This window comes from Vidua chalybeata, chromosome 5, assembly GCF_026979565.1.
Source record: "Vidua chalybeata isolate OUT-0048 chromosome 5, bVidCha1 merged haplotype, whole genome shotgun sequence".
NCBI classification, from domain to species: domain Eukaryota; kingdom Metazoa; phylum Chordata; class Aves; order Passeriformes; family Viduidae; genus Vidua; species Vidua chalybeata.
This window is the reverse complement of record NC_071534.1, coordinates 27713660-27735650: the sequence shown is the minus strand read 5'-3', so window position 1 is coordinate 27735650 and position 21991 is coordinate 27713660. Positions and strand designations below refer to the sequence as shown.

Sequence of the window (21991 nt, the reverse complement as noted above, 5' to 3'; positions counted from 1 at the left end):
AGAAAAAGCCTCTGGGGAGCATTACCATTGCCCTGCTGTTGAGAGCTAATTAGAGGCAGTATTGAAAGCTTTGAGCTGTTCAAGCAAAGTTCAGAGAAACAAGCTCTTTTGATTAAATAGTGCCAAAAAGCCTGTAGGTAACAAAGACAAAGAGAGGTGTGGAGGGTGGGGGAGCAGTGGGAGGGGATGGTTAGTTGTACAGAGAGGAGTCAGATCAGAGAAAAGGTGCCCTGTTTTTTCAAGGCAGAATCAGGGTGTTCAGAGGTCTCGCTGTGCCTTTGCCAGCTGGATTTGAGTTAAGCCCGTTGTCAGAGGCCCTTCATTGCCTAGCACCAACAGGGTTTGTCTTTGGAAATGTGTGAAACAGCTCTTTCTTTTTTCTTATTTTTTAGCATATAATTTAAATACCAGAATTTGGGGGGCTGAAAAAGGTTTTTAGGGGAAATAGCCTTTCAGTGCAGATATCAAGGGGTTTTTATGCTGAAGAGGGCACTGACATGAGCTGATGAGAACTGATGGGTCACACAGAGAAAACCACACATACGGCAGGAAACTACCATGGAGACTCAGGCAGTGTGTGTGTGTGTGTCTGGGGAAGTATGGGGGTGCATTAGTGTGCTGACGGGTAGCTGCTGTTGGATTTCCAAGAAAAGAGGCAGTCATCCCAGGTGTACAAAAGTGTCCTCTGGCTGTGGATCAGATCTGTGTGATCAAGAGCATCCACAGCAGTCATAGAGCTGATGTTTAGATGAGGTGGGGGAAGAAGAGTTGTGTAGAATGGAGTGCTTAATAAGAAGTGCTGCAGGGAAGGAGAGCAGGCATGGAAAGTGGCAGCAGTAATCCACATCCTGGTAGCCAGTTTAGATTCTATATGTGAAAGTATGGAGAGCTGTCACTCCAGGGCACAATTACAGTTATCATCTACAGTGCAGAAAACTGGGTTTTTTGTTAGAGGTCTTACTCTGAATCATGATGAATTACAATTTTTTTTTTATGCTGAACCACTAAAGGGGCAATCACTGCAGGTGGAGTTGTGTCTTATTTACTTCTACCAGTGTTCTCCTTTGATTAATCTTTAATTCCATGTCTTCGCTCTTTTGAGTTTACCTTGACCCCACAATTACATCTCTGTAGAGCTTCATGTGCCTTCATTGGCCAAAAAAAATCTGCTCGCTCACCAGAGTATGCCTTGTATGTATCTAGGACCTTGTATGATAAACTCCAAGCAGGTTAAACTTTATGTGAGGAATCTTGCTGCTTGTTTGAACAGCACTGTATAAACTGACAGTATTGCATGCCATCAGTGATTTATAATTTATATTGCTGGAGGATGTTTAATTCCCTCACAGTCGCTCATCAATCTTTTAGTGTATACATATTTGATTAAAACCAAACTTTACACAGTTAATATTGCTTCCGTCCTTCCCTGCCCTTTCCTTTGCTTTTCTTCCTTGTCTTTGATTTTCATCTCCTATTTCAACCCTCTCTTCTCATGTTCCTTCTCTGGGATTTTCTGTGACTTTAGAAGCGATGCCTTCCTCAGGGCATAGAAGACTTGATGTACAGGGAGATTGACATGCTTTTGTGAGTTCTTTTCCTAGGCAATATTTAAATACACCTTTCTTTCATGTCAGTCTAAAGATGGAAATTTGGGGACAGCAGGCATTGCCTGTTAGAGAAATATCTGTGATAATTCTGCCATGCTTGAGAGTTGTGCTGTATTAACACTGTAATTCTGTGCTGTTCTCTTTGCTGTTTGCGTGTTGCTGTCTTCTGGAGAAGGGTCCAGATTGAGGCTGCTGCCTGGGATGCAGTGTACCCTTTGCCAGGGGTCAGTCAAAAGCTTATGTGTGTGGTTCAGTCAGGAGGCAGAGGAAAGTCAGCACAGCCCAGAGCTTGTGCTCACTCTGCAGCAGCACTTGTGGGGAAAAGGAATTGCAGCACACTGTTCTCTGACAGCTGAGCCAGTGACAGGACAGCAGCCTAAGCCTTGAAAAAGGCCGTGTGGCACTTGGAACACCAGCCTTCCAAGACAGGAAACTGCATTCTATGTGCTCCCTTTTGACATCAGCAGAAGTAGGAAAGGAAGCAGCACTTAAATAAGTACAGTACATAAATAAGAATCTCACAGGCACCAGAAGAGAGAAACTGTCAAACTGGATATGTTATTTGGAATAGATAAAATTATGGGGATTTCTTCATGAGCAATAACAGAAGCAGCTGATAAGAAATGTCGTGCTGATTGGCTTTCATATGAAAAATGTGGGGGGTTTGTTTGTTTTTAGATAGTAATTTAATGGTTCAATGTAACTATAATTCTATCTTTTTTTTGCTTAGGTTGCTTAGGTTGTTGGTAAGTTTAGGTGCATGAGGTATGAGGAGATGGTAATCACTACAGGAAGTGCACAGTTCAGCATGGAAGTGAAGAGCACAAAACTCTGCTCAGTGTTCAAATATAATTAGTGAGCCTCAGAGCAGAAGCTGGTTGGAGGCTGTCAGTCCATTATGATATGCATTGACTGCAGCAGAAGAGGGAAGGTCTCTTCTACTTTTTTCACAGTTAAACACACAAATATTTGTGTATATAACCTCTAAGTTTACCAAATGTGTAGTGATTTACCACAGCAAAATGTCATCTCTGAAGAATGCTGTTTCTGAGAGAAGCATGTCCTTACCTTAACTCTCTTTTGGTCTGGACAGAAGTCAAAAGGTGCGTGATCCACACATGTGCTCTGAAGGGAGTCAGCGCATCCAAGCCAGCAGATGCATCTTGCAACTTCCAGAGGTGAGAAGCTGAGAGAGCTGAAAAACTTTCACTTTGTTTCTTGTACCTGTTGATGCTGCACTTTGAGAAATTCCTATTCTAAATCAGGGAGATTGATTATACTGCAAACACTCAGTTCCACAGTGCAGCCAATGAGTCCCTTGCCAGAAGAGACATACTGAAGTTCCCCAAATTGTCTGTAAACCTGCCAGGAAATAGTGGCAGATCTTTTATGAAGGCAGTCATGGTGGTTAAAGGGTCTCTTACTTGAGTTTATTGCATACAAATGGGAAGTTCCACCTGAACATGAGGAAGAATTTATTTACTGTACAGATAACCAGGCAGTGGAACAGACTGCACAGAGAGGTTGTGGAGTCTCCCTCACTGGAGATAATTAAGAATCATCTGGACACAATCCTGTGCAATGTGCTCTGGGATGACTATGCTTGAACAGGGAGGTTGGACGAGATGATCCACTGTTGATTCAAACATTCTGTAGTGCTGTGATACGTGGATCTTCTCCTATGCCTTACAAAGCATTGTACTGTATAGAAGAAGATAGATATTAGAGACAAAGGAGGGGTAAGACAGGACAGGGGAGCTGAGATCAGTATAAGGAAGTGCCTCAAAACTTTGAAATTATGAAGCTGACAAAGAAGACAAAGTTGTGCCTGCCTGTGTAATTTAGATTCATCTTTTCCTGCCTCTGAGCTGTTATTGCAGACCTGGGAGGACAGTTTCTTGTTTTTACAAGGACACGAAATCAATCTCATAGATAATTTCTGTTTTCAAGTGATCTATCATTTGGCAAAATAATTCCATATTAAGGGATAAAGAATGTGTTGAAAGGCAAAAAAATCTGTTGATACCAAGTAAAAATCATGAATTATGATGTCATTATTAACCAGCATCTGAATACTTCCACTGAATTCAGATCATGGCAGATTTGTGATTCTGAAAGAATACTCTGCAGTGCTGGACTAAGTACAGCTGGGCCATAAGTACGGGTTGTGGTATAAAATGAGCTGTTCATACTGCAGCTGCTGCTAAGATCTTCAGAACATGAGTGCATGGTACAGAGCAGTGCTGTTCAACTCCATGGCCCAGCTCCAGTGAAGGAACTGGAGGCAGCCCAGATGAGTCTCACCAGTTTATGCTGATGGAGGTGGACTGCTGTGCTGTACCTCTGACTGCCACAACTTGTGCCAGTTCCTCTAGTCTGTGCTACTCTGGTGTCCCAGTTCCCTGGGAGTTGGTTTGAGTACCCAGGTAGCACAGCCCTCCCGTGAGACGAGGGCACACAAAGCAGTCACTGAAGTTGTTTTTAGGTAAAGTCAGCCTGCCATTTTGATGAATGGTTTTAATCACATGGTGACTTTATCAGCATTAAACACTTGGGAAAATTCTACTGCTGAGTAATCCCTAGCCAGTAAATTACTTTGCATCTCATGTTTCAGATCAATATAGTAAAACAATGCTGAAAGGGGGTTTTTAACATGGATTTAATAGAAGTTACTTAACAGGCATTTCTGCAGATTAGTTTATGTCACCACTGGCAGACCCAAGATCTAAGTGCACATAATTGTAGTTCCAGTAGAAAAGAATCCTTCAGTATAAACAATGTGGGTCATTAGAGCTTCCTAGCATTTAATTATTACTAATTAGTAACTAGGTGAGGTAACATCTCGTGCACCAGACTCCTAATACATTCTGTGCAGTGAAGGATAGGTCTCCATGCGTTGTGGAGAGAAAATGGGCTGGAAGGCAGAGGCAGGGGGTCATCTTGGTTGAGACTGAGCTGAGTATGCAACTATGTTTTATTAGTAAAATCAGCATTACAGCCTTGCTGAAATAATGTTTGATGTTTAACTGTCACTGCACACAGGGCACTGAGGGATCCTTTGGCATTGATAATGAGGAGTATGAAGCTATGCCTGTGGAGGTGAAGCTCTTACCCCGCAAACTCCGGTTCTTCTGCGATCCCAGAATGAGAGAGCAGCTACTGCAGGCAGCGGTACAATGAGAATTCATGGCGCAGGGGCCAGTGCTCACCAGTCTTACCAGGGTCTCTTCAAGGCTCATGTGACCTAACTAACTTGTTTAACCCCACTTGACTAAAAAGCCTTTTGGCTATTTTTATGTGTGAGGTACTTCCATTGGAAGTGTATGATTTGACTGATCACAGAGGGGTTAAAAAGGCAAATGAAAATTCTGAAAAATGCATGTTAACTTGATGGCATCTTTTTTTCCACCTCCCCTAAGAAGTCATCATTGTTCCATTTACAGCACTGCAGGCTGAGTGCTGTGTGCCAGATGCTACTGCTGTAATGCCATTGTATATTAAAGTAAAATTTAAGTATACTTGTCTTTGTGTTCTAAGAGTTTAGGTTTACTTTACCCATGTAAAAATCTTACAAAACCTGGGATCCTGGAAAAAAATATTTGGTGGGGAGTAATGCTGAGGAATTCTCTGAAACATTGGAATTGCCACATTAAAACAGATGGTTGGTTATCTACTCTGTTACAAAATAAACTGGAGGTTGGTGATACAAAGCTCGAGAGCAAGGTTAAAAATTCACCATATGTATCTGGATAAGATATTTTTGTTAATTTTTTTCATCTTGCCAGATTCAACAGCACAGAGTTCCAGTAATTATATAGTAGAAATGTATTCCTTTGATCAATTTAGGTATATTGCGCAGAAGCAAATTGGAAAACATCATTGACCCAAAGCTGTATGAAAAGTTTTGGAAAGCTATTTAGAAAGACTCTTTAACAAGCTGAGTGAGTCTCTTTTTTGTTGTTTTTGTTTTTTTTTTTTTTTTTTTTTTTTGTAAGTATTCCTTTTATTCCTGCAGTAGTATAATTCCAGTAAGGATATCCAAATTAAGTTTATTATTTATTGTGTCTGATTGCTCTTGTCTAATGTAAACAGTGCTCACCACTCCATATGCAACCTCCACCCCCCTTGAGCCTCAGTACCATAATTAGTTTTGTTGCTTTTATGAGCTTTTGTTTATAGCTTGCTTTAATTGCTGAAAGGAAGTATTACTGACTTAGGCAAGCTTATCTGTTGCCCTTATTCTTACTTAGAAATTCGCATGATTCTGCCTTGCTTACTAGAAGAAAGAAAATTACCCTTATTTTTCTGACGTGGTTGTCTGTAGTCAATGTGTTACGCTGTGGTCTAATCTAAATTCAGTTGTTGACACTCTGCTGTTATCAAAATACAGACCTAAGTGAGTTGGCTTCCAGCAGCTCTGTCAAGGACTGAATCCTGGCAGCCTGTGTTCCAACAGCATCCTCTGCTGGAGACATCTTAAAGGAAAAATGCCTCAAAAGGGGAAGCAGGCTTGGGTTTCTGCATGATGCTGAAACCAAGCTTAATGTTCTTCCCTGGACTACACTGTGGAGAGACAAACTACCTGAACTGGGTGATCTTTAAAGTCCCTTCCAGCCCTAGCTGTTCTGTAACTCTTGACTGAGACTGAAGGGGATAGAAGCCTGCGAGTTTCTTTTGATAGTTATGCTGGTGATAGGACCTGGTTTGTGCTGTCTTTTGGTTTGCAGTAATGAAGAGTGCCCAGTGGAGCCCTGGGTCACTCTCCAAGGAACATGGTGGTTGTGCTTTGCTCTTTTTGCTTGCCACAGAGACACCTGGGACATTGCTCTGCAGCCCCTGGCTCATTCAGAGTTGAGGGCAGTCCTCACCACTGGAGTTTTTCCTCAAGTTGATGTTTCTGTAATAAAATCAGCAATGTGTTTTTTCTCCAGTGGCAGGAAAGACAAGGCAACAGCCATTTCAAAAAGGTAAGCTTTAATAGTATTAAAAAATACCCATGTTTTTAGTAAGCAGTTTTTCTACAGAGCCACAGGCCTATGGGAGCAACCACACATCTGCAAGATGCAAACAACATCAGAGCTGTTAGAATTACACCCAGCCTGCTGCAAGGGATGAGATGGTGAGAACTGGCTCCTCGTTCATCTGTACCATTTTACAGGGAAAAATCACTGGTTCTCTTCCATAGCTCCCATTGCAATGTGATTCCTTGCTTGAGGGTAACCAAGAGATCCCTTCAGAATTGGTATTGCTGATGCTGTTCTGATGTTGAAGTACCACGGATCATCTGAGACACAGGCTGGTATTTAAATATTCATATCAGCATAAGTTGAGTAGCTTGTACAAATACCATTCAAGTAGTTTTTCTCCTTCCTCTGCAGTTCAGAGTTCTTCCACTATAGGGTAATTCTAGACCTCTGAATTGCAACATTCAGAAGGGAGGTGTGAGATAGACACTACATAAAATTGGCAGGGGCTGAACCCGCTATCTAAAGTGTTGAGGAAAGGACTTGGTTCTCATGTTTCTGTCTGACAGCAACACAAAAATCTTCCTTTGTACAAACACCAAGACAGGAAGGAGGAGTAAAATCCTAGGTCCCACTCATGAAAACACTTAACCTGGCTTCAACTCTGGAAGGGCTTAGAATACTGTAACATAAATAAAAAGGAAGGATAACAATCTAATGATGGACTAGCTCAAGGCACCTGTTTATTTTGACCACATTTAAACATTCCCATTTGAATGACATGTTGCATTAATCAAGATCTAAAATCCTGGTTCACGGGCATTTAGTACCCTCAGTTTTAGACAGATCACACTGTTAAATCAATACATTCAGTCCCTTGTAAAAGACATTTATGCTGTCTTATAATCACTACACCACTGGTTTTGGGAAGGTGGGAAGACGACAGCAACTAACTTAGAAGTAATGGCTAGGATGAGAGTTAGGGTTAGTGTGCATGCTTTGTACCTAGAATTTTGCTTTAGGATAGAGTGATCTTGCCCTGCTATTCTAGAAGCCACTGCCTTTCCACCTCCCTGAGAGAAGTGTGCCCATCCCTTGCACAGTCTGTGGCCAGGAGGGCCACAGCTACTGCCAACTTCTTGCTCATTAACTTTGACAGCTGTTAAAATGGGCTATCACCATAACCCTGCTTTACTGAATAACCTGTACAGGGAGGTACTTCCTCTTGAAAAGGTGTTGGAACTTCTGCCCAGAAGGATGGTGGACAAGCAAGCTCAGCTCCTGTGACAGTCACAACCATTGGCTGTAAGATACACTGCAGTAAGTACCTCATGTATCCTAGAAAAGAAGGTAGTAGCATGTCTGTAAGACAAATCTGAATTCTGATTGCATCAAGTGCCTTTCTCCTAGTATCCATTATAGTTCTTTATTGGCTCTATGCAGCTTGGCCTAACCTTGCAGTGGGAAGACTTTTGGATGATGTAGATGTTTGGCATAGTGTTGCTTGTTCAGATTGAAAACTGAGCTTTTATGTCTCTCATAAGCTTTACCCTTCAATGCAGATAGTACTAGTAGTAATAATTCATTGCTTGATTATACATTTCTAGTGCAGCTCAAGTTAAGATATAGTTAGGAAGCTCTTGTTCTCCTGGTTAAAGTCAAGCAAGCACAAGCTGAGAACCTGCACTGGCTAGCCAATAATTTGAGTTTTAGAGAATACACAGGGGCACAGCATAGACCTGGTTACTGTAACCACCATTCGAACCTGGGCTCTGATCACAGCAACTGACCAGAAGCATTACACCCAAGAAACTGAAGGCACCACTGTAAAGGCAAAGGGAGAAGACAAATCAGCAATATTCTATCTTATGCCACATGTTCCTCCCTCTTTTGATTCAAAACATACCCAGTAGATGTCTCCCAGCTGCTAGCTGCTCCCAGCTGCTCCCAGCACCGTTTGAGCACTCAGGAGGGGATTTTGAATATCTGTACATAACTGTTTTACCTTGAATTATGGTATCTTCTGGATAGATAAGACTCAGTTAAACTGGTTCCACAGAACAATCCTTCATGCCCCAAGCTATAACAATTTGTTTCTGTTATGTACCCATTACTCATTTCTCAAGAACTTTCCACATGTGACAAAAATAAAAGCACTATCTTTTAGAAAAGGAGCGCAGGTGGAAGCACTTCTGCAGCTAATCAAATAAGGAAGGGTTAGGAGAGAAAAGTCTTCTTCTGTTTTCTGTTGGACAACTTCCTGACTTTTGTAGCAGTTGCCTGCCAAGAGAGCCTTGATAGGGAAGCAAAATTACAAGGAAGAACAAAATTACAAGGAAGAACAAAATAGGCTGCAACCATCCAACTGGATGTAGCACATGGATGCTACTACAGTAATTGCTTGCTTTGATGCTTCTGCACCCATACTACTGCTGACAACTGAGGACCTAATTTTTGGAAAGCAGAGGTTTATTAAATGTCAAATAGGAATTTCAGGAGCTTCTGCTTAGGTAAGGGCTATGTCAGTGCTGTCTACTAGACCTCATGTTCCAACAGCTTTAAACAACAGTGGTCTAATGCAGGGTGTTAGAAAGCCTCTGACTGCACTGACTGTAAAATTTCAACATTAAACCAAAGGTTTGTTTCTGTTTAGTTTAGCAAAAGAACTAAAGAAAATAGAAAAGAAAGTCATTAACAACTGACCACCGCTAAACTATGTAGCAAACCTTCAAGAAAGTGAGAGGAGAAATTGCTAGAGACTAGTTTCAGTTCTGGTTTTTTTTTCTTTTGATGTCTGAAGAAGTGACAGCAATAAAAGGGCGGCTCAGCTGCCCCGATTCCTCAGGGATCATCACTGCAGGCAGCATGTTAAAACTGAAGTTTTAACATGGAAGTTAGAGAAAAAAAAGTGTGGAAGTTGTGGGCCACTTTTATACTTAAGGTGTCCATTTAAAAGCAAAGCCATTTCTTAAGGAAAAGAGACTGGTCTTTCCATTAAATGGTACTCAGCTGTTTTTACCTCTTTCTACATTTTTCCCCAACCTTCTAAGGATGATGATGTTACAGTTGTTGTGAGCAATTGACAGTATGAACAACAGCATATTTTCTTCTGTACAAAAACATCTCAAAGCCTTGAAAAAGCAGTCAGGGGAGTGACTGCTCAGAGAGAGGCAAATTGCAGGAACAATTGCCTCCTCCTTTTCAGAGGGAGACAATCCACAGAGGATATACTTGGAGAAAATTTGCTTCACCGGTTTCAAAAAGGTGCTTGCCTGCTTTAGAGTGGGTGAGATCTCGGTGGTTCAGGCTCTGTCTCATCCTATAAAATGCTAGGACAAATGGATACATCAGCTACAGTTTGCTTTCCTACAATACACAAAAAGCCTCCAAGGGTGCTGCAATCTGTAATGATAGAAGCAGCAACTAATCAGCTATAGCCACAGTTCAGGAAGAACAGTCAGCTTAAAACTGATATTGCTACTGGTTGAAGGATTTGGGGCAAAACTTTGTCACACCTGGAACCCACAGTATGATTCTTGGCTTTTGTATGGCAAAGGGATTACTCTTTACTGGGATAGCCTTCCTGGAGTTAATGACTAGTTCTTCAGTAACTGAATCCTATTCTTTCCACATAAGAAAACATTTGTTTCATCTGGTTCTACAGCTCTACCCAGGAAAACAGACAGACTTGCTTTTAAACACTGCTTCTAGCAACTGTGCCACTTAAGAATACCAAACTCCAAGGGAAACTCCTGCAAACTTCAGTTGTTCCACCTGAAGGGTTTGTTCTCTGTCTCACACAGAAAGCCAGGGATAGCAGCAGGCAGTGCTGAAGGCTCAACAAAAGGAGGATTAGCAGACAGTGTTAAAGCAAAGGAGCATCAAGTCCCATCAGCTACAAAGGAAGGGCTAGTGACATTAATTAAAGCATACTTATTCTACCCCATCCAGCCCAGCATGGTCCAAGCTGAGGCTGGACAATAAAGTGACTGCAAAGTGGCTCAGTGGTGTTGGTCCCTGTTAAATGGGAGACCATCTTGCTGGTTTGAAGATTTTAAACCAAAGCAGCAGGTGCGATGCAACTAAAAGCCAAAGGTGGTGGTGGGATGGACTGAGGAGAGAGGATGCTCTTCTCTGGCTATGATATAGGTAGGTGCAGTCTCTGCTATTTTAGACCACCTCAGATGCTGGAAGTGAAACCGTGCTGCTCCAGTAAGCAAAGTCATAAGATCCTGTAGCATCCCCGATCCCAAACTTGCTTCTGCCATTTACAAGGAAGGGTGGCTTGACTCCAATTCACCTTAAAGTTGGGTGAGGAGTGTTTAAAGGAGTCCTGGTTCTTACCATTGGTTTAACTGTCCCCACCAATAAACTCAGTAGGAGCTATTTACGAGATTGGGCCATTAACAGCTTGTGCTGAAGCCCTCTTCAGTCCCCAAGTGGAAGGGGGAGTTGATAGGAGGATTTTCCAGCCAAGTCTGAAAGCTCAGCTATAGCATTTCACATTGGTTGTCATCAAACAAAGTGCTTTCCTGAAGTCTTCAGGGCTCAGGTATCCAGGCTAGGCCAAAACCTAGCTATCACTGGCAACAGTGAGGTTTGGTGCAAAGGTGCACTGGTCCTAGCTAGACAAAACAAAAAAACACAAATGAAAGGGAAAGGGAGACAAACCCAAAAGGAACCTTAGAGCAGGTACTCACTGGGAAGTTGAGTGTGAGAAAATAAAATCACATTTTGTTTTAAAATTATAAATACTCTCCATATAAAGTTATTAAATAACTGTGGCTGTGGTGAGTTCCAGTGATCCTCCTAAGCAATGTCCGGTAGTCTTTAAAAAGTGATCTTTGCTCCCCATCGCCCTTGCCCTTGGTTTAAGTGCAGCAGGGGTTGTCAATGACTAGCATAACATCAATGCCATACACTTCCAGGAGGTCCATAAGGAAACTTCGATCCCCTTGGGGATCCAGACCCATGCCTCGTGCGTGGTCAGCTGTCAGTGTCTTGTCCTGGCTGGCTGACACCTCCATCAGTGTCTGGAATATGCGGTTGTTCTGCTCCATGAAAAACCTACAGGGTAAAGTCAGCAAAAGCGATTGCATTGGACCTCCAGAAAGACAATGTATTTAACAAACAGGCAGCAGAGCCCCAGAACTGCATTTAACCCCCTTTAGCCAGAGATCCCACCTTGTTAGGTGGCGCTGTAGTACTTTTCCATTCTCTCTACAGGTGACCCAGAATAAAAAAGCAGTAACTTTTAATTGACAGGGGTGCTCCCGTCTGTGCGTTTCCCTCAGAAGAAGCCACGTTATCAGCTAAAGTGTGTTCTGTGGTCACCAAACAGGTACATCACACCTACAGCTCCCATAATGTAAAGGAGGAAACAGTGTTGTCACCCATCTGATAAGCCAGTGGGTAAATAAATTCTCCATTACCGGTGCAGAACACATCAGTGAGGGCTCCTTCTTTCCTGCTGCTTTCCTAGAAACACACAAAGCTATGCAGAAAGAGCTCTGGCTACACATGTGAAGCTAAACAATCAGAGCTCTGCCCTGACAGCCCTTCACACAGTTTCATCCCATTACTTCTCACCTGCTGCAGAGCGTGAATAGCAACAGGCAGTGAAGGGCTGCAGAGATGGTAGACATGTGGTTTTTATCTAATTCTGTACCTCCCACTCTACACCCAGTTCTCATTCCTCTGTTTGCCAGGTATGAAGTCAACCACATCAGTGAGCCAATCCTTCACATGCAGGTCTGATCTCCACACTGTACCAACCCCCATCATGGTACAGTGCCTGCTTCCCATTAACATTGTCCTTTTCAGAGCCAAAGAAGAAGAATTTCTGGCAAGAAAAATCCTATAGTGCTTATATTTGCGAGGGCATTCTTACATCTCTGATTGTGTTTTTAAAATTCACTTCTCCCTCCCGACACATAAGCGACCCTAGTGGATATTACGTTTTGGCTTCTCAAAATGAAAGGAAGATGATCTGAAGAGGAAGAGCCAGTCTGTTTTTGGAACCCTAGAGGAAGAGAGCTAACTATGGAATTATGTCAAACATGCTGTTTCATAATGTGCCAAACAGTGCAACACAAAATCGGTGCAAGAGGCTCTCTAAAACTAGCTGTGTCCAACTAAGTATTAGAGGTAACCACTCACAAGATGAAAAGGTCCTCTTCACAGGAGCTGCAATCCTCACCCACTTCTTGAGAATACATTAACATCTGCCTGAGAGAAGGGAGACAGGTTAATTGCACATACCTACTGTGAACCTCAAATCTTTATGAGACGACCAGAATCTTCAAGAGATGAGCTGAACCAGTGGGATATTTTCAAAATACTACAAGGAGGAAAGTACAAAGGAGCAAGCAGTGTCCTCTTTATTCCACGTCTCCTATCAGGAGCACCCAGATGTCTGTGATTACCTTTGGTCATTGAGCCGTCGGTACTTCTCCTTGTCAGCATTGTTAATTTTCAGGAGTGGTTGCAGATGTTCATGATGCGTCTTCACATTCTGGTTGTCCACATAGACATCATAGAGATCCCGTTTCTGCTCAAAGATCTTTTCTGTTGTACCTGCCAAAACCAGAGAAGATTTTCAGAGCAGCATGTTGCTTTCACAGCAGACCAACTGCTCTCTCCTGCTTGCATAGTTAGTCATTCCATGCACAATCTATTTCTCATCAGTTCTATTCCACAGTCTGGTGTCTCAAGACATTTTGCAGCCTGAAGCTAAAAACATCACACCTAATCCATCATACTTACAGGCCACGTATGATACTTCTGTCTCCAGCATTTCTATGTCTGCCACATTCACATAGAAGAATGGTTTGGACTCCGGGACAGTTCCTCCAAGACCAGGCAGAGAAACATTTGCAAGGCAACAGCAGCAATACACTGTGGACAAGAGAAGTACATCCTGAGATGCTTTTGGTTTCCCTCAAGGGCATTCTGAACCCCAATTGCCCAGTTCTCCCACAGGCCTCTATGAAAACAATGGTCAGAGCTCTGAAATGCCCTTGAACACCATAACTTCTCAAGTGATGACATCCTGTTTTGCACAGGAAATAATCAGTTTTCCCATAGGAATACCACATTCTAGAATCCACAAATTCAGTCAGCACTCTTATTGTCCTGTGCTGACAGGAACTGAGTTTGACAGTGCCAGATGTGTCCTTACTCATGAGGCCTGAAGAAAAGCATTTGGTAGGAAACGTGTAAATGCAGACTGAGCGGTATCTTCACGAGTCATGGTCACAATGGATTTTGAAGATGTGCATGACGTCTGTCCCCTCAGTATTCACAGGCATTTCTGCAGTGCTTCAGCCTACTAGATGAGAGCTCTGCAGTGTCCCTTGAAACATACCTCTATAGCAGACAACTCCAACTGGGGGTGGTGAAAATATCAGTATGCGCTTGCGCAGCAGGGCAAACTTCCAGAGGACGAGGATCTGCTCACCGAAGAATTTGATGAACTGAGACATACAGCCAGCAGGGTGTGTGATCTGCAGGTGGAGCAAAAGGGAAGAAAACAGCTCAGAGGTGAAACAGGGACACATGCACAGATGCTAAGTCTAAATGTGGGAGCAAGACCAGCACACAGCTTGCAACAGTCCAAGTAACAAAATCTTATCTAAAGCAGCCTACAAAGCAGAGGAGTGACTGCTTACATAAAGGAGTATGAGGCACCAGCAAGGAGCAGCAGACCTCTGCCCATTCCTGCAGGCCTCAGGCACCTGCCTCACCTTCATCTCTGGGTACATGTATCTGTGGATGGAAGGCAGCCAATGGATGGGTTGCTGAGAGCTGGGGGTGCCCTTGCTATCAGGGAGAACTCCTTTCTTGTCATCATAGAATGCCTCTAGATGGGAGTAGTGCCCTGGCATTTCCAGCTGGTGTCTGGAAAAGAAAGGAAAAAAAGGGGAGATCTGCAGTACCTCCAGAATATTTGTTTAGTGCCTTGCCCCCAGCAAACATCTGTTCTCCCAACTAAAAGGGATCCTGGGTGCCTCAGTTGCACAGACTCATCCAGGAGGGCAGAAGAAACATCAGGACTACCAGCTCTCAGTGCAGCCAGAGAACACGCACAGGATTGACACAGGTGGCAAGCTGGGGTGTACAGAGCACTGGTCCTATTTTAAATACACTCAGGTAGAAGCAGTTTTCTGCCATCACCATTTTTGCTGCTAGATCCACTCAACACAACTGAAGCACACAGCTAGCTAGGATCACCATTACACAATTAGAAGCCTTCTGTAAGGCCCTAATAAAATGGTTTTCAGAAGGTGAAAAAGGAACTTGTTCTCTCAATTCTCCCTGTGACACTTATGTCTGCCTACAATAATCAGGGTTTGGGTAGCATTTGACTAGCCTCTTAGGAAGGAACAGACTGCTGCTAATCAGTTCCTTGGCTCCTTCACACTGTGAACCTGTTATACTTTCTGGATAAATAGCCAGTCAAGGAAATCACAGCAGAGCATTGTTACTGAATTCTCACTTGCCTAAAACTGCTCTCCATAGAAAGAACATTACCTCTCCCAGGTGGGGAATGGCCAGGCTCATTCCCAAGGGAACTTACCTGACCTGGTTCTCCAGGAAGTGCATGTACCTATACAGCAGCGTGTAGGAAGGGGAGAGGATGCCCACGGACTTCATGCGGGCACCACGCTCTAACTCACTCTCCACAGGCATGTTGGCAAAGCAGGCCAGGCCAAAACAGAGCCCTTTCCGGAAATAACTGGAGACAAAGGTTTGACAGAAGGGTTAACTTTAAAAAGAGGAAAGAGAAGAAAGAAAGGTAACTGAGGGCTAAAATTACTGATTTGGGAACATATTTTCTTCGGTAAGGAACTCCCTGAAATCCCACCCTGCTAACTGAAGGGCTGAGGACAGGCCTTGGGTGCCCCAGACTTCTCAGTAGCAAGACAAAATATTTAAGGCAAGACTTCCCAGGAGTTCCCACTACAGCCCCCACCAGCCACATCACAGGCCAGTAAGGAATGCAAATAAATAACTTGGAAGGAAGACCAACAGAATGCATGATTCAGTCAGAGCAGAGCCCTTCCTCCAAGGAAGAAGCCTGTAGCAAATGCAGTTCTGAGTACAGTACAGCTACCTGGTCATATTTTGGGTGCCAGCACATTGAAGCACACTCTGATCATCAGACTGCAAGGGTTCAGTTCACATGCCTTTAAGAAAGTAACTGTTATTCCTGACCAAAAGGAATTGTGACATTGCAGTTCATTGCAAAACATTGCTGCATTGCAACATTGGGTTAGCAGAATGCAGAAAATTCCTCTCTTAATGTGTTTCCACTGAAGGAGCTAGCAAAAAAGAAAGTGAGCAAGACCTGTTTATAACAACATTTAAAGGAACCAAAAGCCCTGGCAGAGTTAAGAATATTTTTCTAGGTCCTGTTCCTGCAAAATTCTTTCCATTTCAGTTCTGCCATTCCTTGCCCTTCACCCTAGGCCTCTGCTTGCAGTCTCAATGGTGGCAGTGCAGATCATTTGCCCAGTACACACTGAAATTTGCACGCCAGCGAGAAGCTGGCCTGCCCCAGTTGGCCTCCAAAGGCAAAGCAGTCATACAGCAGATCCCTGCAGCTACCTGGTACTTAATACCATACTGAAAGTGTCTGAAAAGTATCTTTGGCACAGGTAGAAACAGTTTAGCAAGCAGGTTTCTGCAGGACCCTAGCTTCCTAGAAGGTATTTTTCTTATATGTTCTGAATTAAGAGCTGGTGGTATAGATGCACAACTAAGAAAGGAAGAGGTAATATACCTCAGATGTACTCACATGAAATCGGACTGGATTTTGTGGGACCCGCTTGCCATGGATTTGAATTCCACACCTTCCAAATCTATATCCTGGGGTAAACACCATTCCACCATGTTGCCTGCAGAGAAGCAAATTCAATTGGGTAAGCTTGAATACAGTACCTGTTTCTAAAATGCATACATCATCAACAGCAAGTTGTTGCTTTTCTAACCCTGGGACACCTGTAACAGTGCCCTAAAATAACTCCTGAACTCCTAAATTGTCACAGACAGTACATGGCATATAATACTCCACACATTTCTTGCAAGCGTTACTTGTTGTAGCACAACACACAGACGCTGCAGGACGTTTCTGAAGCTAGTGCTATTTTGTTGATTTATTCTTGATAAGCTTAATTACAGAGCAGCTACGATTTTACCTGATGGTGAATAAGCTTTGGTCTACACAAGCATCCATCCCATAAGAAAGAACCAAAGGACAGACTCTTGTTCTTTAAGATGAGTTTCTGGGATAGCTCACACCACCACCAATATTGTTCATTGCCTGTGCTTGGCAGGCCTGGTCAAACAGAAACCCCTGAACCATCATCCAAATCATCACTTCTTCCCTGAAATCTCTCCTATTTTCTTTAGGATAGGAGTTAGCTGAAGCTTTATATGGAGGCTGAGGTGATCCAAGTGCTGCAATGTGTTTGTGCATGCTAGAATAACCAACAAAAAAGTACATAAATTACAAGCTAGATCAAGATCAGCAAACATCTGTCACCCGCCAACCCAGCCAGAAAGCACGCAGTTGTTCAGGGGAAAGGCCACCTGAGGAGCCTGATCCTGGAACAGATTATATCAGAGAAGTCACAAGATGTCTCTAAAGCAAATGAAATCCAATAAGTTTACCATGGACCAACAAAGGGGTCACTTCTCACACTTTCCCATGCCAGCACTTCAGAGCCCAACCTGCTCACCTGGACATTCCCACAGCACTGAGATGTGCTCCAAATTCACCCACTGCGTTTCTGGTCTCTGTCAGTCTGCCCACAGTATTGGAGATATTTAAATCTGAGGCCTCATTTCTGAAGCCTGTCTTTTGTCTCATTACTCATACTGCACAAGTATATGCCTGCACAGGAATAGGGCTTAGCTACTGACATTTAAATAGGCTATTTTTCTTCTCACATAGATGCTGTATTCAGTAGACCTCCCCCAGCCCTGCCTGGCAAGGACTTCAAAAAACCCAACAGCGTTAGGCATGGCAACAGGAGAAGCTGTGCATCCAACTGCCCGCTTGCAGTGCACAAGCAGACTTCTCCCGCAGAGCCGGGCTGGCCGGGGAGCCCAGCAGCCTCGTGACCCCGAGCACAGCCCTGGGCAGTCCCACAGAGCTCTGCTGTGCAGCGCCTCGGCCTCTGAGGCGTGTGAAAGGCTGGCAGAGAGAACCAATGACATCATAGCAGCCCGCGCGCTCCCCTGGAGGGCTCGCACATTATATATAGATGGTGGCTTTTGTTGTTTGGGGCTTGTGTGAGCCTGTTTGGTTTGCTTTTTAAAGGTGCAAGAACCTTCCTTGAAAGCGTGAGGAAGTCAGCTCTTGAGACTGTTGCCTCATAACCACGAAATTGTGGTTAAGGCCAGATGTGCTTTTAAGCCTTGCCCCACAGAGCATCCCTTACTGGTCATAACCTGTAGATTCACAGACCGATAGGTGAGAGTGCCATCAAGGGCAAAGGAAGATGGGCTTTGCTCAGTTTAGTCACAAACACTGTCAGGGGTCACATCCACTGCAGAGGTGTTAAAGTGGACATTGCTCAAACAGTGCCTGTTCTGTAGCAGCAATAAGGAAAGGATGCCTTGAAACAGATCTTTACCCTGCGTGTGACCTCAAAACCAGCTCACTTATCACGTAGCTACTTTTTTCTTCTGGGATCTGTCAGGAGCAACCTGCACCTGTGCTCCTGGCTGTTCCTCATGCCACCTTGCCCTATGAACACACGGGCGACGTGGCAGTCGGAGAACAAACGCGGAGATTAAAAAGTAGGAAAGTCAGTCTGGCGAAACAGGAGAGCAAACAAAGGAGAGACTTCACCCAGATGCAATATGACTGCCAGTCTGCCCAAGAAATCAGAGGAGGGAGGAGGGAACAATATTGTAGAAAAACAGGAAGCACTGCCCTTCCCCATGGAGAAAGCAGCTCCCATGCACACAGGAAACTTTCCAAGTGAGAGTCACCCAGCATTAGAGAGCAGACTAGTGATTTTGCTGAGAGTCAGATCTGCAGATCTGATCTCCTGGAAGCTATCTCCCACCTTCAGGTCAGGTCTGAGCCAGCACTCATTTTCTAGAGTGCAAAGTTCTTCCTCTTTCCCTTGTATTTTCTTTCCACTGGATTTTCACATCTTCACAAAGAAGATACCGGCACCAGCATTTGGGGGTCATCACCTGTCACTCCTGACTATTAGATGTTTCCTGAAGGCTTTAGGGTCCCCTACTGTGCAATGCTACCATGTTGTGCCAGGACAGGAGAAGCATAAAGTGTAACCTAAACATCACACTTGCTCTGTTTCCTGCACAGAAGAAATGTGGGACAGAAAAACAGAATATTTGCATATTCCCTGGTGCAAAACACATTACTTCCCTCTCTTCCTTCCTTGTCTCTCTCCATTACTCACAGACCCTTTAAGCTAACACACTGTGTGGGACATCCACAAAGGTGACTGTCATCAGCTGCCCCACAACAGCAGTGAAGAAAGCTCCTTCTCAAGTGCCACAAGGTTCACCGTGCTGCACATGAGGACAGCACCAAGTGTTGACAGTCACAGGGACACTGGAATTGTAACAGTGACCTGACAACCCCATAACCTACCTTTGGAAACTCATCACATGTAACTGTGTGCACTAAGCTCTTCTGCTTCAAGCCCTTCTAAATTTTGGAGGGAAATTGTTATGTTCTTTATTAGCATAGTCACTTCATGCTTCTACAGCAAAACCTCTCTTGCCCACCTACTTGCCTGTAGTTGGGCAGACACTACCGGGCATAACCACCTGCACAGCCACCACCAGAAATTCAGCTGTTCCTATGCCTCAGCAAGCTGGCAAAGGAGGTCTGCCATGTTTTTCCTGGGCAGAATCAAGCAGCTCAGACACTAACTGGATGATTTCCTTTAAGTCATACACAAGGACCAGATACCCTTACAAACAATAAAAGAAGTCCTTCACACTATCTGATGTGGTTGACCAGTAATTCCTGTACTCTCTTTCTGCCCTTAGCAAGTTCACACCACTGCAACTTCATACTGTTTTTCCAAGTCCACACCCTCCACAGGGCACTTTGCTTCCCAGCTGTAAAGCTGACATTTGCTGGTGTATTGCTCACAGACCTATCATCCATGCTGGGTAGCAGCAGGAGGCTGAATCCTCCTGGACTTGACAGACGACTCCAAGGCTGATGACACCCAGCATTAACTGCACATCAGATGTGAGAAGAGCTGTTGCCCAACTTTCCCTGGACTTCATTCAAAGCAACAGCTGGTTCAGAAAAATTCCTGAGAAAGCTCAGCTTTCTGCCAACTCTCAAGAAAATCTCACCATTTCATAGAAGACATATGCTGTCAGATCGAAAGACAACCTGCTGTTGCTGCAGGCACCCAGACTCTTTCATATTTTGGATACTTAGGAGAAACACCTCTATTTTCCATCTCCTGCTGGAAAGATGATATCCAATCTTATTTCAGATTTTTATGAGTGAATGATGTCTAGACTGAAGACACTTCTCTCTGGTGCAGTATGAAAGGGTAACTTCTCAGAATCCTTGGGTGTTTTGGGACACAGCAGCCATGCTGTCTGACAGTGGGCACTGCTGACACCACATCACACCAGCAGCTATGTCCTGTCCTCTACTTAGGATTTTTAGTTCAAGACTGACATTCAGTCTTTACCACCAAGGCCCTCTTGTGAGCAGGATGTCAGGTACTTTCCCCTCCCACTGAAGAACCAACCTCACTGTGCTTTTCAGACCTCTTCCCTGTCTCTTATAGTTTTGCCATGGATTTGCTAAGGCAGTGCCTGTCTAGAGAAGAAAGAGGAGCTCAGTCTCACATCTGGATGCAAATGGGCTCCTGAATGTCTCTCTTGCCTTTGAACCCCAGGTTGGTGCCTGGCAGCCAAAAGACCCAACAATGTGTCTCAGGACATCAGACCCCTCTGCACAGCAGTACCTGTGTTCACAGGTGCAAAGCAGGTGCTAACTTCCTATCTGTGTCCTGACATCCTGTTTGGTGGATACTGTGGGAGCAGCGGGACTAGGAAAACAAAGTTAAGACATTTTCTGAAATGCTGATTTACAGGTTTGAAATTAATAACCTCTGTCAGTAGTGATACAACAGCACAGTCCAACAGCACTGACAGAGTTGGATATGGCAGTGAGAAGTGGAAAATATATTCCCTTGCCCCTCTCCTCTGCCCTCCTGGATCGCAGCACTCCTTCAAAGCACTAAGTCCCAGAGATCCCACCAGAGGCCAGCCTCTAAACACACTGGTCACCAAGAAATACGCTGCTGCTGGTGATCATGCCCTGCGAGCCTGCCGGATTTATGCCTGCCACAAACGCCATCCATCACCGATAGCTGCGGGCAGGTCTGCGCCACTCCACGGAGACAGAAGGATGCTCTCAAGATGCTGCTAACAGGTTGGCGCCCTCCGGGCAGCGCTGGGCAGAGGCTCGGCCTAAATCTGTGCGGGGCACAGGGGATGCCCCAGCGCCGTCCACAAACTCCCCGTGCCGTGGAGATAGACACATCCCTCTCCTCGGAGCGGCACCAGACGAGGCGCCTTCCTCCCGCCAGAACTACTTCTCGGCAGGATGGAGACCAAAAGCAATCCCCCTTGTGCTCCGTTTTCGGCAAATGCCCACGGCCCCCGGTCCCGACACCGGCAGCCGTGCGTTGGAGCCGCGGTCCCCCGTGGGGGCAGAGGGCAGCCCGGCTCCCGCCGGCCGCTCACCACTGGGTCCGGCCACGCTGCCCCAGCGCGGCGGGAGGAGCGGTCCCTGGGAGGCAGGATGCGGGGGGAGCGGTCCCCAGGGGAAGCCCAGTCCCGGCCGCATCCATGTTACTCTAGCGGCACCGGGAGCCCCAGGCCCGGCCCCGGCGCCCCGGCCCGCCCGCTCCCGGCGCCGCTCACCCGTGCGGGGATCGAAGGTGACCACGAAGACGGCCACGATCTGGTCCTCCTCCGCCTCGGCCCGCGGCGGCCCCGCCGCCTCCGCCGGCCCCTCGCCGTCCCACAGAGCCGCGCTCCAGCCGCCGCCGAGCCGCCGCCCGCCGCTGCTGCTGCTGCCCGGCTCGGCCGCGGGCGGCGGCGCCGACACGGCGGGGCCCTCGGCCCAGAACAGCAGCGGCGCCTCGTCCGAGCGCTCCACCATGGCCGGGCCGGGCCGAGCGGAGCCAAGCCGAGCAGAGATGAGCCGAGCCGGGCCGAGCCGAGATGAACCGAACCGAGCGGAGCAGCGATGAGCCGAGCCGAGATGAGTCGAGCCGAGCTGAACCGAGCGGAGCCGCACCCCCCGCGCCGCACCGGCGGGGAGCGGGAAGCGAGGGGCGGGAGCACGGAGGTGGCACCGGCGGGGCGGGGCTGGGCCCGCGGGGCCGC

General features: G+C 45.4%; 2 protein-coding genes across 7 annotated transcripts in view; one reads left to right on the top strand and one right to left on the bottom strand.

The window, feature by feature from the left end:
* Positions 1-5125, top strand: part of AGK (acylglycerol kinase) — a 35495-nt gene extending 30370 nt beyond the window's left edge. For all 6 annotated transcript variants that reach the window (XM_053943065.1, XM_053943062.1, XM_053943063.1 and 3 more), the window contains 2 exons: positions 2701-2785; positions 4650-5125. In XM_053943065.1, the coding sequence (XP_053799040.1) occupies positions 2701-2785; positions 4650-4787 (223 nt within the window). In that variant the 3' untranslated portion in view covers positions 4788-5125. The remainder of the gene's footprint in view (positions 1-2700; positions 2786-4649) is intronic.
* A 1435-nt stretch (positions 5126-6560) lies between these two features.
* DENND11 (DENN domain containing 11) lies at positions 6561-21941 on the bottom strand. The gene is made up of 9 exons (XM_053943937.1): positions 21524-21941; positions 16371-16470; positions 15150-15308; positions 14317-14470; positions 13938-14076; positions 13337-13468; positions 12997-13147; positions 12731-12799; positions 6561-11638 (listed from the first exon to the last, which is right to left on the bottom strand). The coding sequence occupies exons 1-9, from the start codon at positions 21762-21764 to the stop codon at positions 11443-11445; spliced, it is 1341 nt and encodes a 446-aa protein (XP_053799912.1). The 5' UTR covers positions 21765-21941; the 3' UTR covers positions 6561-11442.
* Between the last annotated feature and the right edge of the window lie 50 nt (positions 21942-21991).

Coding starts and splice junctions, on each gene's coding strand:
- DENND11 (XM_053943937.1), bottom strand. CDS start 21,764: ATGGTGGAGCGCTCGGACGAGGCGCCGCTGCTGTTCTGGGCCGAGGGC. Junction 13,148..13,336: donor AGAAGTATCATACGTGGCCT/GTAAGTATGATG, acceptor TGGTTTTGGCAG/GTACAACAGAAAAGATCTTT. Junction 12,800..12,996: donor CGACGGCTCAATGACCAAAG/GTAATCACAGAC, acceptor CCCTTCTCTCAG/GCAGATGTTAATGTATTCTC.